Below are 15,055 nucleotides of genomic sequence, written 5' to 3'. Positions count from 1 at the left end.
TTCTCCCCCACCAGCCTCTCTCTAGCTCATGGTTCTTTTTGATAGTTCCTTACTAGTATTTAGGATTATCTGATATTGTCTTGTTTATTTGTTTCTTGTCTGCCTTCCCCACTGGAATGAGAGCTCTTATGAGGATGGTGATCTATTCTTCCTTCTCTGTCACTATCTCTATTACAGCACTGTCCAACACAACTTTTTTGATAATGAACATGTTCTATATCTGCATTGTCCAATACAGTATGTCCTAGCCACATGTGGCTACTGAGTACTTGAAACATGGCTAATGTGACTGATGAACTGGATTTTTAATTTTAATTTAAATAGCACACGTAGCTTAACAGTAGATGATATGTAGAAGTAGTTTCTCAGTAAATATCTGTTGAATGAATGAGTGAGTGAGTGAATGATATGTTCTGGAGAAAGGATAACCCAAGCAAATGCAGAGTGGTAGAAAAACCCAAAAGGGGTTTGGGGATGAGCAGAGTCCACTCACAGATGTGCAGAATCTCACCAACTCTGAGTTGGTGTGCTGAGGGCATGACTGGGAAAGGCATGGAGGAGCCAGTCTTTAAGAAGTGAGTCAGGAGAGGAGCTAAGATGGTGGCATAGAGAGGAGTGGAAGACTGTTAGTCCCCCCCTGGAACAATTCATAAATGACCAAAAAACTAGTAAATACCCTGGAATAACTGCAGGGAGACAAACGCGACTGTCCGCTCATCATCCACCAACCTCAATTGGGAGGAATGCCCAAGATCGCAGCATAAAATCTGTAAGTAAAACTGCGGACTCGCGCTGAGAGCCGAGAGAAACCTCACGGTGCTGGAGAGCAGCACTCTCTCAGCCCAGCTCCAACTGGGGTTTTAATGTTAACTGCTCAATACAGACAGCGAATCCTCAACAAGCAGACAGAGGCTTATGGTGACAACTGACCTTGGGGGAGTCGGGGGACATATCTGTCGCAGGATGGGGAGCCCAGAGGATCGGGTGCTGTCTCTGGCTGATGGGTGAACCTGGGAGCATTTCTGTCCCTTTCTCTCTCTCTGGAGAAAACCTCAGACATTTTCAGCCCGCAGTGCTTTGCAATAAAGACAGCCTCAGCCATTTTAAAATCAAAACACTTTGATCAGCAGAGTCAGAGAAACAAAGAACTTATTGATATGCAGATGACCTCTCTGGAGGGGGCATAGCTTCCCAAGAGGAAAGGGAGGGGACCAGCTCTACTGTCTGCCTTTCCGGAACCAGACCCCAAAGCCTGGGGGAGGAGAGCCACAGGCCACACCCTCTTACACCAGCCAGTGACAGGCTGACAGGTGCACCTGCTGGGCAGAAAAGCACAGGTATATCAATCCTCTAAGAAAAACCATCAGGGAAACCAGATATTGAATATTTCCTCCTTCTGTGACCTGAACCTGTTCTCATCTGGGAAAACCTGATTGGGGTGGCCTAGGAGGTCAGATGCCTAGACAACAGAAAACTACAACCTACACTAAGAAAAACGAACCTATGGCCCAGTCAAAGGAACAAACATACACTTCAACTGAGATACAGGAATTTAAACAACTAATGCTAAATCAATTCAAAAAGTTTAGAGAAGATTTCACAAAAGAGAGAGGCTGTAAAGAAAACACTGGGTATATATAAGGCAGAAATCGAAAGTTCAAAAAAACAACTAGTAGAATCTATGGAAATGAAAGGCACAACACAAGAGATGAAAGACATAATGGAAACATACAACAGCAGATCTCAAGAGGCAGAAGAAAACACTCAAGAACTGGAGAACAAAACACCTGAAAGCCTACACGCAAAGGAGCAGATGGAGAAAAGAATGAAAAAATATGAGCAACGTCTCTGGGAACTTAAGGATGAAACAAAGTACAAGAATGTACATATCATTGGTGTCCCAGAAGGAGAAGAGAAGGGAAAAGGAGCAGAGGCAATAATAGAGGAAATAATCAATGAAAATTTCCCATTTCTTATGAAAGACATAAAATTACAGATGCAAGAAACACAGCATACTCCAAACAGAATAGATCTGAATAGGCCTATGCCAAGACACTTAATAATCAGATTATCAAATGTCAAAGACAAAGAGAGAACCCTGAAAGCAGCAAGAGAAAAGCAATCCATCACATACAAAGGAAGCTTAATAAGACTATATGCATATCTCTCAGCAGAAACCATGGAGGCAAGAAGGAAGTGGTGTGATATATTTAGGATACTGAAAGAGAAAAACCGCCAACCAAGAATCCTATATCCAGCAAAGCTGTCCTTCAAATATGAGGGAGAGCTCAAAATATTTTCTGACAAACAGACAATGAGAGACTTTGTGAACAAGACACCTGCCCTACAGGAAATACTAAAGGGAGCACTACAGCGTGATAGGAGAAAACAGGAGTGCGTGGTTTGGAACACAATTTTGGGAGATGGTAGCACAGCAATGTAAGTACACTGAACAAAGATAACTATGAATATGGTTGAGAGAGGAAGGTTGGGAGCATGTGAGACACCAGAAGAAAGGAGGAAAGATAAAGAATGGGACTGTGTAACTTGATGAAATCTAGAGTGTTCAACAATTGTGATAAAATGTACAAATATGTTCTTTTACGAGGGAGAACAAGCAAATGTCAACCTTGCAAGGTGTTAAAAATGGGGAGGCATTGGGGGAGGGATGCAATCAACGTAACCTAGAGACTATAACTAACAATCATTGTATTATGCTTCCTTTAATGTAACAAAGGCAATATACCAAGGTAAATGCAGATAAGGGAGAGATAGGGGAGGCATGTTAGACACTTGACATTGGTGGTGTTGTCTGACTCTTTAGTCTACTTTGATTTAAGGTTACTTTTCCTTTTGCTACTTCCTAGCTGTCATTTTTTTCCCTCTTTCTTTTGCCTCTCTACCTTCTTTGACTCTCCTTCCTGCCTTGTGGAAGAAATGTAGATGCCCTTATATAGATAGTGGTGAAGGTGGTGAACACATAAATATGTGACCATACAGAGAACCAGCGATTGTTTACTTAGGATGGACTGTATGGTGTGTGAACAAAACCATCTTAAAAAAAAAAATGGATTGATGACAAAACCTCAAGGGCAATATATGGGGTGAAATAAGCCAGACACATAAGGACAAATATTGCAGGGTCTCACTGATAAGAACTAATTATAATATGTAAACGCAAAGACATGAAATATAAGGTACCAAAATATAGGACAAGGCTTAAGAATGGGGAGCGGTTGCTTAGTATGAGTAGAATGTTCAACTAGGATGAACTTAAAATGTTTGGAAATGAACAGAGGTGTCGGTAGCAAGATGTGAGAATAACTAACAGTGCTGAATGGTGCGTGAATGAGATGGAAAAGGAAAGCTCAGAGTCATATATGTCACCAGAAGGAAAAGTTGGAGGTCAAAAGATGGGAATGTATAAGACTGAATCCCATGGTGGGCAATGTCCATGATTAACTGTACAAATATTAGAAAACTCTTCCATGAACCAGAACAAATGTATGATAATACAACTAAAAGTTAATAAGAGAGGGGCATATAGGGAAGAAATATATACCTATTGCAAACTATATACTATAGTTAGTAGTATTTCAACATTCTTTCATAAACAGTAACAAATGTACTATACCAACACTATGAGTCAACAAATGAGGGGGGGGTTGGTTAGGGATATGGGAGGATCCGAGTTTCCTTTTCTCCTTTTTTTTTTCTCTTTTCTTTTTTTTTTTCTTTTTTCATCTTTCACTTTATTTCTTATCTGGAGTAATGAAAAGTTTCTAAAAATTGAACAAAAATTAAGTGCAGTGATGAATGCATAGCTGTATGAGGGTACCAGGGGCAACTGATTGTACACTTTGGACCTTTGGATAATTGTATGGTATCTGAACAATCCCAATAAAAATTAAAAACAAAAACAAAAAAAAACAAAAAATAAACAACACCCTGAAAAGGAGTCAGGGGCTTCGGGATTTCCATGTAAAAGGAGAATCTCAGAATGCCAGGGATTTAAATCGGGAAGCCCTCGTCTCCCCAAAAGTGCTTCCCTTGTCTGTATCCTGCAGCCAATACTGAGAAGTCACACTGGTGACAGTGCTGCTGTAGTTGTGGATGGATAAGGCTAAAGGATTTTCTATGTCATGCCAAACAAAGCTGCTGACATGACAGGTTGCCAGAGAAAAAACTGAACTGTCAAGACAGCTGAAGGATTAAGGCCATAAAAAATTGTGTTCTTAAGGCATTTAAGGGCATCAGGAACAATCTGTCATGAGAGGGAAAGGAATTTGGGTTCAAATGGTATTGATTTAAAAGTTTCTCCCATGCTGACAGTCCTTGTACACATGGACTCACTGAGCTTATCCCCTGCTCATGATGAATGATATGTCAGCACAATTGCGGAGTTCATCCTGACAGCCAAATGTGTCAAGGTGACATAAGAAATAGGCTCTGCAGTGGGAGTGATGACATTTTAAGTACTTGGTGTCAGAAAAACTAGAAACCTGTCACCAAGCATTTAACATCACCTTCGATGTTGGCCTTATCTTCTGGGCCCATGAACAATGAAATTGCCTGAGCAGTGAATGAGTGAATGCATGCAGGCCAGCCTATGGGAACTAAGGTTTGTGTAATCAATTGGTGGAAAGTAAGAGTGGACAGGCAGGATGGGTCAGATTCTGGAGGCCTTAAATAAAAGACCAGGTAAAGAAGTCTAGCTTTGATGTGATAGTTAGCATGGAACTAATGAATATTTCTCATCACAGAAATGACTGAATGAAAGTAAGTTCTATAAAAAAATGAAAGAATACAAATAAAATTACAAATTTAAGTCAGTTCATGACCATATGAGGCTCACTGCTGGACATTTTGCTAAAGTTCTCCAAAGAGACCACATTTCAGAGGCAACAGTTTCTTAGAGCAGATCCTCTTTTTTTGGCAACGACCATGATATCCCAGATCAAAAGAGCCCATACTGGATATGTTTGATAACCAGTTACTGTGGGTTACCCTATGCAGGGATGGGGTAGATATTGGCATATTTAGGCTTCTATGTCTGAAAGCAACAGTTCTTAATTCTTTTGAGGTCACAGACCCTTCTAAGAGTCTGAAGAAAGCTAGGGACTCTGTTCCCAGGAAAGTGCACAGTACACATTTTGCATCAATCCTAGGGTGTTCAGAGACCCCGCTGCTAGACCATTGGTTGAGGCCTATGGTATTAGATGTTTCCTTCAGGCTCTGAACCCCAGGAGCCATAAGACTCAGAGTCTGGCCAACGTCAGGGAAGGGAGTCGAGTGGACCTCTGATAGCACTCTTACCATTCTGTCTGAGACAGCATGAGTTTAGGAGTCAACATGTTCTTTTTTGGCTTATCTCAAACCCTTTCTTCCTACCATGCTGCTCCTTCCCCAGCTGTCATACAATTGTAGGACTCACTGGTTCATCACACCTGCCATTCTGGTAGCTAAGGAATTTTAATAAGGTCAGATCTCCAGAGGAAGCTGAAAATCTGTGTGCTAGAAAAGCAGTCCTCGTAGGTCTAAAGGATTGGCACCCGCCGCACTCTGTGGGGACTCTCCTCAGAGAAGAGGCTTGGCACAGATGTTACAGTTAGTTCTGTGGCAGATGCAAACCAAGCTTGATACTCAGTGCAGCCCCCGAATAGCTGGGCCGTGTGGCTGGGCACGAGCACTGGGAGAGAGCTGAGGACCCAGCAGGGTAGGCAGGGAACAGAGCATGTCCAACTCAGGCTGCTCAGAAATGATTTCCTGGGTAAGATATGGTTGGTAGCTTTCTGGGAGGAGCTTTACATAAAGGAGGCCTTCCTTATACATAGACACTGGAGAAAAAGTCTCCAGCTCAAGGCTGATAATACTGGGGCTTAGAGGTCATAGTTTAACCTCACAAAATAAATTCACCCCACTCATACCTGTGGGACCACCTACCAGGAAGGACATCTTGGCCTCATCTGTGCTCTCAATGCCTTTTGTGTCAAATTTGCCCTGCTGGATGCTGCTGTGCATGATGTTCACGGCACTCGTCACCCCACGCTGGATGTCCTGAAAGGTGGTGGCCGGGAAGCCCATCCGCAGCTTGCTATACAGAACATCCCTGGGGGTCAGAATAGCATATGGGGGTCAGGCCTGACAGTGCTCAGCAGAAGGAGTTGCTCTTTGGAATGGCAAATCCTTGAGACCACTGTAGGAGACTAAGGAGCCAGGATATGAGAGTGACCAACACTTTCTCAAGGGCATGGATGTGACAAAAACACACAGAGAATAGCTAATTCTTTACTCCCTATGAGGCTTTCAGTTATCTACTCAGTTAACCACTGAGTTCCAACAAATTCAAGAAGAGGTGGTATAGGTTAGTGAGAAGAAGTACAGTGTGAGAGTTGAAAGAGTAGGTTTTTTTTTTTTTTTTTAATAGTTCAAAAGTGCTCTCTTGCCTCCTTTCTCTTTAATAAATCTTTGTGTCTGGGTGAATAAATCTTTCATTTTCAACCAGGGGTGACCTCATACAGACCCTCTGCCTGGTACTAAGTCACGAAAGAGTAGGTTTTAAGTCAGTCAGTTTGGACTCTATTCCTTATCCCAGCACTTACGAAGTACATGACCTTTGACAAGTGATTGAATCTCCTGAAGTCCCAGTTTCCTCATCTATAAAACACAGCTACTAGTCCCTACCTCACAGGATTGTTATTAGGATTAAATAAGAGCAGGAGATTAGCATAGTACCTGGCCTGTACCAGTGGTAACTGTGACTATTATTACAACTACTGCCTATATCTGAACTGCCTATCCTCTCTCCTATATCGAAGGGCCAATATTCCCCTCGATCCAGCACAAAGAACACAGATTTGTCCCATAAGACTTCTGACTGCTAGACAGCTGCCTGGAGCCAAGGATGTAATGATATTGCCAAGAGCTTACACCTTTCTAGAACTGAACTAGAATCATGAGAAAAGGATAGAAACAAATGTGCCAAGGAATCAATCACAATTACGGCCTTTTGGCCTCCTAGAAAGGGGAAATGGGAGTCAACTGTACCTGAAGTCAGATTCAAGCTCTGTGGTGGCGAGGTTGATCATGGCACAGAGACAATCAATGCTGGAGCTTGACAGAGCCCGCCCAATGCACTTCTTAACAATGTAGAAGACATCATCCACCATGCTGGATGTCAACTGGCCCTTCTCACAGGTGTCCAGAGCCACAGCCTACCCGAAAGGCAAAGTACCCAGTGAGGGCCCCAATTGCACGTCATTGTTCTGAGATGGTTCTAGTTACACTGGCTCTGGGTCTGCAACCTTTTCTGTGCTTTATCCATGTTTTTCTCCCCATTATGGCTTATTCTGGTCATAACTTGACCTGGATCTTCCTTGCCAAAATAGCTCACTTCTCTGGGATCACTGTGTTAGGAAATTGAATATTTAAACCTTTGACTTGGGGACCTCTATTACCTGGGCCCATAAGACATCAGTAGAGGCCCTTCTTTCCCGAGGCTACTCACCCAGATACCTCTACATAGCTACTCTGAGGAGCTAAGGTGTTTCTTTCGTGACCCTCGGGAAAGAAGACCCAGCTGGGTATATGAAAAGTGTTACAACTTCAAAGATTCCCTCTAACCATCACAAGCAGTGCCGCTTAGTCTCCATGCAAAGGTATTCTCAAAGCAGGACCAAGAAATATGACATGCTTCAGACATTTCTTTCAGCCTGGCTTCTTCAACAGAAAGCCCCATTTTCAAGAGATTGTATCCTATATCCTACCTTATTGACAGTCTCCCTCATGAAGTATTCCTCCATGGTAATATATAAGCCAATTAGTTCCTGCATGGTGCAGCTCAATAGGCAGTTATTGAGGAGTTTATCCAGACACTTCTGGTGCTCTAGGGGACAGCCAAGAAAGGAATAGTCACCTTTCTTCCCCCCCAAGGAAAATAGATCAATTTTTTTCAATTTTTCAGATTCCTTTCTAGTCTTTGTTCCAAACAGGTATACATTTTACACGGTTATGATCACAACACTGACAGAATTTTCTATTTTGCTTTACATATTTATATCATGATTTTTCTCCATGTTTTGTCTTAGCTTACTTATTTTTTTCTTTTCAGCTTACTTATTTTTAATGGCTGTGTGATTATTTTATCAGATGGATAATCCATTTTTTTAATCCATGTTCCTTTATTTAGACACTGGGTTACTGCCAAATGTTTTGCCATTATTGTAGGTAACTGCAGATCATAGTAACTGGAGATTACAGAAAATATTTTTGTACAAATAACTTTTTACTTCTTTTCCTTTATTTCCTTAGGATTAATTAATAGGAGTCAAAAGATAGTAAGTTTCCAGGGCAGAGACTGTGATATGTTGGGTATGGAACATTTCATTCTTTAAATCAGCCCTGTCTAGCAGAACTTTCTGTGAGGATGGAAAGGTTCTATATCTGTGCTGTCCAGAGATACCATGGCTAGTGTGTGGTAGCCATTAGCCATGGTAGCTGTTGAGCACATGAAATGGGGGCTTAGGTGACTAAGGAAATGAATTTTTATTTAATTTAATTTTAATTAATTAAAATTTAAATTTAAATAGGCGCATCTGACTGGTGGCTAGTGTATTGGACAGCACAGATCTGAAGAGTGATGGTAATTATTAACAGCAATATGCATCAAACTCCAAATGAGCATATATCCTCCTTTAAACACAAATTCAAAGCAAGGCCAGCTTGGTCGCACGAATAACTTCCCTGCCATGTGTTACTGGCATAAGCAATGCGGAACGCCAGACACTGGATCAGTCTCGTGTCTCCAGATTAGGGAACCCTGAATTTATTTGTCCAGCAGGAATTAAATGCTCTTCTTGAAAACCTAGAGAGTCAATCTGTAAATGAAATTGGACTATGGCACAACTTTTTTTCCTAAATGTTATTTATCTCTTCAAAAATTGTGGCTAGGGAAACAAGGACACTGAAGAAGCAGCAGCAGACTTTCTTTTCACTATACACTCTTTTCTTTTTTAAAGCTTTATTAAGATATAATTTATATACCATAAAATTTACCCATTATATGTATACAACTTAATAATTTTTAGTAAATTTATAGAGTTGTGCAACAATTGCCACAATCCAGTTTTAGAATATTTCCATCATTCCTAAAAGTTCCTTCATGCCTAGCTGTAGTTATGCATAACTTTTTTGTACTGTTTAAACTTTTTAACCTATCTATTTATTTAACATGTGCACATATCACCTACTTAAATCAAACAATAAAACCTCAAACCTGAGGAAGTATGCTGTGGGGAAAAGAGCCCAAGAAAATCATGAAACGTTTTGGGCATCAGTTTTCCTCATCTGTAAAATGATTAGATGGCCTCAAAAGTTCATTCCAATTCTAAAACATAGTATGTCTGGATTTCCTCCTGGTAGTCATTTTGCACACAAACCCCATTTGTTTCCTTAGTGAGAGATCTGTGGCTTACCTATTATAAAACAGTGCCAACTACACATGCCAGCCCTCCCAGAGAATATGGGAAGCATGATTTTTACCTTGCTTTACTTCTTCTGAGGCCATGGAGTCCCCCACCTCAAAATCAGAGCTGATCCTTTTCCTGAGAAAGCGTAGGTACAGCTCACTGCGGGCATTCATTAGGGTGACCTCAGTCAGGACAGGGTCCAGTTCCCTGAGACACACGGGCAGAAGAAATAAGCAGAAGCACTGGATTCCCTCAGATACAAGATCTACAGGGCAAACAGAGTCTCGACGACTCCTCTGTACTGAGCCCAGAAGGGTTAGCTCTGCCAGATGGTCATCCTGGCTCTGCTGGTCCAATTTTAATCAGAGACAGCCATTCACCACATTTTCCATTTCCATGTTTCACCTAAATCATTAACCTCCTAAACTCTCACCAGAGTTAAATAAGAGGCTGGGCAAAGTATGTTTTCTTTCACATGAGGCATAGATAATTTTTATTTGAATCATAAAGGCTAAATTTGGAAACAACATAACAGTTGGAAATCCTGTCACCATAAAAAGTCTTGGCTTTGGTTCATTTGGATCTCTAATTTTCACCAAGTAAGGGAAACATCAGGCCCTAAAGAGTAGGCAGTGCCATCTTACAGTCATATATATAATCCAGTGTTTCTGCCAGGGCTTGCACAGAATTAACTGGGGCACTGACACTCAGGAGCCATGATTCTGGGTACTGTGTACACTGCTTCTTAACTTTTAATGTGCACACAGACCACTTTGGCATCTGTTAAAATGCAGATTCTAATTCAGTAAATCAGGGGTGTGGCCTGAGATTTTTAGCTCTAACTAGTTCCCAGGTGATTCCAATACTGCTTATCACTAATTCTAGGGTTCAGAATTTCCAAGTTTCACTAAAAAGGAGCTTGCAGAACCATCATTATTTTATGGATGGTGGGATGGGAGAAAAGCCAGAGACAAATAGTACCACCGTAGTCATGTGACCCTTGGACAACTCAATTTCCTCATCTACTTAACAAGAGGGTTGGGTAGATAATCTCTAGGGATGATTTCCAACATTAAAATTTTGCCATCTATCCATAAGGAAAAAAAAGAACACTGATCCTTACTCCACACCATGCACAAAAATGAACTCAAATGGATCACAGATGTAATATAAATCTTAAAACTATAAAACTTCTAAAAGAAAAAATATTAAAAAAGATTCTTTGCAATTTTGGAATAGGCAGAGGGTTCCAAGAATACAACAAGTATGAACCACAAAAGAAAAGATTAAATGGACTTCATCAAAATTTAAAACTTTTGCTCTTCAAATGATACTGTTAATCAATGCAATCTCTATAAAACTTCTAGGAGGGTTCTTTGCAGAATTTGTTAAACATATCTTAAAATTCATATGGATTGAAAGCAGGGACTCAAATATTTGTACACCAATGTTCACAGAAGCATTCATCATTCACAACAGCCAAAACATGGAAACAACCTAAGTATCCATCAATAGATGAATTGATAAACAAAATGTGGTATATCCACACGATGAATACTACTCAGCCAAAAAAAGGAATGGAGAATTGATACATGCTACAATAAGGATGGACCTTGAAAACATGATGCTAAGCAAAATAAGTCAGACACAAAAGGACAAATACTGTATGATTCCACTCATATGAAATATCTAGAATAAGCAAATTCATAGAAACAGAAAGTAGAATAAAGGTTATTGGGGGATTTATTGCTTAATGGGTAAAAACTTTTCTGCTTGGGGTGATGAAAAAATTTTAATAATGGAAGATGCTAATAGTAGCAAAACATTATAAAAGTAATTAATGTTACTGAATTGTACTTTTCAAAATGGTTAAAATGGCAAAATATATATGTTACCAAATAAAAAAATTCATATGGAAATTCAGGGAACCCAGAATAGCCAAAATAGTTTGGAAAAAAATTTGGAGGATTCACAGATTATGAGTTCCCATTTTTGTTAAAAATAGAACTATACCTAATAACAACTGCCCAGAAAAAAAAGCCCAACAACAGTAAGGTAGTAGTGATGGGACTTTAATCTTCTTTGTATTTTCTTTTTTAATGTGTCAACAAGTTCAGTCAATTTTGATCTGCCTCTGAAACAACACTTAAAAATGTCTACTTCTCTGTTTCGACTGCCACCACTCTAGTCGTGTCTACTGCCACGTCATACCCGCATACCACAAAAGCTTAAAAACTGGTCTCCTGGAACCTACTCTGGGCCTCTCTAACTTATTCTCTACACTGTAGTTCAAGAGCTCTTTTGAAAACATAGATCTGGTCATACCATTGCTCTGCTTAAAATATTAGGACAGTTTTTAATGCTCTCAGGATACAAGACCCTGAATGGCCTAACCATATTGATCTCTCCAGATTCATCTCATATTAGGCTCTCCCCAATTTTTGCATTCCAGCTCACTAGCCTTCTTTCGGTTTTCTGAATGCACAGGGACTTTGCACATGCTTTCCCTGCTCTACCTGAAACACTTCATCTCCTATTACTACTCACTTTTGAGGCCTCACATCTAAGGTCATTTCCTCAGGAATTCTTCCACGAACTTCCCTAGATTAGGTTATATTCCCTTATTACATGCTCTTCTATACCCTATACTTAGTATACTATAGTGGCCAAGAATACAATCTCTAGAGTCATATCGTTTGGATTCTAACCCTGGCTCTGCCATTTTCTAGCTATATGACTTTAGGCAAGTCATTTAATTTCTCTAGGCTTCATTTTCCTCATCTGTAAAATGGTTATGGATTGAAGCAGTGATTCTCAATTGAGGGCAATTTTGCCTCTCTCCTCCCCAGGAAAATCTGGCAATGTCTAGAGACCTTTTTGGTTGTCACAACTGGAGGGGGCTACTAACATCTAGTGGGTAGAGACCAGGGATGCTGCTAAACATCCTACAATGTACAGATCAGACTCCCATAATAGTCCATAGCACAGAGGCTGAGAAACCCCGAGCTAAATGACTTTATGTTTTTTTTTAAGTGCTAAGAACTGTGCCTGGCATAGAATAGAGTAAGCATGATATATCAATATATATATATATATATATAATGTCTTCTCTATAGGCAATAGGTGAGACAAAGAAAGAATTATACCTGTTTTGTTCACTTAGCTTGCTGCCATATCTCCAGTATCTGGTATGTAAAATGTGCTCAGTAGAAACTGGTTGACTGAATTAATACATTTTAATCATGTTTGGATTTTCTTTTAATAAGCATATGTTACTTTTATTATAAAAAAAAGTAAAAGTTTACAATTTTAGGATAGTTAACTCTGGAGGAGGGAGAAGAAGAGAGTCACTCTAAGGCTTCAAAAATATTGGTAATGATCTATTTCTTAAAGAGCTGGTTAGTACACAAGTGATTGTTTTATTATTATTATTTACGAACCACACATGTATTATATGTACTTTTTTGTATATATGATATATCCCGTTAAAAAGAAATAGAAGTAATGGATAAAATATTTAAAGAACACAGACTGTACTGTAATAGACTAGGATCCGAATCACACATAATTACTAATTCAAACTCCTATGAGCTGAAGAAAAGGGAAGAACTATTACCTTGGTTCGATTTTTTCTGCTGTGGAATTTTTCATCATGTTGTTCTGGACATGCCGGAACTGCAATACATCACAGAAATGAGAATGCTGCCCCCGACCCCTCTATTTGTCTGCCTTTTGCTGGGCACGCCAAACTTTTGACATACAGGAACATTTAAATTTAGTTTGCTTACCTGGCTTACCTTTCCTGCAAGCCAAAGAAAAGGCTTTCAGGATAATGAGCCAACAATATACTTTTGATTTAGAGCTAATGCTTACCTCCCTTATTGCACTTAAAAGTGATGCTAATGGTGTTCAAATGGACTACTGTCTAGAGTCTCCTAGTCTGAAGTTCTAGAAATAAAATTGTTTGGGGCCACTCCTAAATCTATGTCCTATTCTACTTTCTGGGCTCAAAGGAATGGAGAAATAAAGTTCTGAAAAAGCAAATGTTTTTCTTATAGAAAAGGTCTAATTTGTCCTTGAGACAAATAACTTCACACTTAATGGGACCTGAAGAAATAAAATTCCCGTTACGTCACCAGAGGGCACTGTTGCACATTCTGTGATATATGTAATGCTTTTTCTATTTCCTTCCCAATCTTGTACTGAGGACATCAACATCTCTCAAGACCTCAGGTCCAAAGTTAGCTGGTGATGGGCAAGATGCAGATCCGTCTGCATTTTGTATTTATTCTTCTCCCTTCTGCACCTTTTTCTTTTTTCAGTTTATTCTATACAGTGTCCCTGGGTAAAGCTGCTTCCAAATCCCTTGCTCACCTGCTGGTGGTAGTTCCTCTGCTTGATGAACCTGTCTACCACTGTCTGCACCTGTCTGTCACATTCCACCTGCAGATATTTTATCAGGGTATAAAGTCTCCCTGGTCCATAATAGGTCTCCACTATCGGTTGGTGGGTCTCCACAATGCGGGCAATCCCTAGAAGAAAGTGACAAGTTGGATTCCAAATATTCTTCCCACAAAATAAAGTCCTTTTTTTTAATCCAGGACTAATCTTTGGTCTAACTCAACTATTTTGGCTGCTTCACCTCCCAAAATGAATACAAATAGTTCTAGTCAGTTCTGGGAGTTGCTAAGTGAATTTGTTAAATTTGCACAGTGCTTGGTACCCCAGCAAACATTTAAGCAGTTATACTGATACTTTTTCCTACAGGAGCATCTTTGGAAATTAGCATAGCTATATTCCCAGCAATTTATCTTAGGGTTAAATTTACTCTTAGATTTTGGGTCTTGAAGACTAGAGGATCAAAACACCAAACAGAACCTTATCTTTGCTAATCAGATAATGAAAGAGGAAGTTTTTCTCCAATAAATCAATACACAGTAAACTACAGGATTAAATTAAAAGAATCAGACTAGAGGGGAAAGAAGAAAGAGTAGGATGCAGATGTTGGAAAAGTTTCCAGTCTCCCTAGATGGATAAAGGGGCTTGCCTTCAAACAGGAGAGTGAGTGTATCTGCGAAGATGACTGCAGCTCTTCGATCACTCATGTCCGTCCCTAGCACCAAGAGCAGATTTTCCTCAGCTTTACTGGCCACCTAAAAAAAAGGAAGAAAATTCACAATATTTCTCAGACCAAAGGCCAATGTCACACTACATTCATCTCAGTTTTCCAAAAAAGGCCTCCCATTGACTTTCTTTTATCCATGTTTTCTTTGATGCTTGGAAGCCTAGGCAACACAGAGGGCCCTCTCTTGAGTGGCTCCAGGTTGTCTGAGCCTCAGGCAACACATGAACTTGAGCAGGACAGTAGCTCTTATTCCATTCAGAAGTATAAGTAACACTTTCTCTTTGAAACTAGGTACTGCCATTAGCTAAAGGAAAGAGTCCTCAGTTTTAATAACCAAAGTGTAACTTCTTATCATTAATGGCATTTGGTTGAGCAGGACAAGGAATCTGGGTAGTGTGGAAGGGACTTATAATAATGGATTAAAATAGAAGCCATTTCTAGGTCCTAAGTGGCAGAGTATTGA

General features: G+C 40.0%; 1 protein-coding gene across 4 annotated transcripts in view; it reads right to left on the bottom strand.

Annotated features, from left to right (window-relative positions):
- COG4 (component of oligomeric golgi complex 4) overlaps nucleotides 1-15,055 on the bottom strand; it is a 31,565-nt gene that overhangs the window by 6,943 nt on the left and 9,567 nt on the right. For 3 of the 4 annotated variants that reach the window (XM_037816232.1, XM_037816231.1, XM_037816234.1), the window contains exons 6-12: nucleotides 14,515-14,620; nucleotides 13,842-13,999; nucleotides 13,084-13,142; nucleotides 9,541-9,674; nucleotides 7,767-7,885; nucleotides 7,048-7,214; nucleotides 5,944-6,109 (exon numbers count right to left, since the gene is read on the bottom strand). In XM_037816232.1, coding sequence (XP_037672160.1) covers nucleotides 5,944-6,109; nucleotides 7,048-7,214; nucleotides 7,767-7,885; nucleotides 9,541-9,674; nucleotides 13,084-13,142; nucleotides 13,842-13,999; nucleotides 14,515-14,620 — 909 coding nt within the window. The remainder of the gene's footprint in view (nucleotides 1-5,943; nucleotides 6,110-7,047; nucleotides 7,215-7,766; nucleotides 7,886-9,540; nucleotides 9,675-13,083; nucleotides 13,143-13,841; nucleotides 14,000-14,514; nucleotides 14,621-15,055) is intronic. The other variant, XM_037816233.1, reaches the window with a different exon arrangement.

This window comes from Choloepus didactylus, chromosome 22 (assembly GCF_015220235.1).
Source record: "Choloepus didactylus isolate mChoDid1 chromosome 22, mChoDid1.pri, whole genome shotgun sequence".
NCBI lineage: Eukaryota > Metazoa > Chordata > Mammalia > Pilosa > Megalonychidae > Choloepus > Choloepus didactylus.
This window is presented reverse-complemented; position numbering and strand designations above follow the sequence as displayed.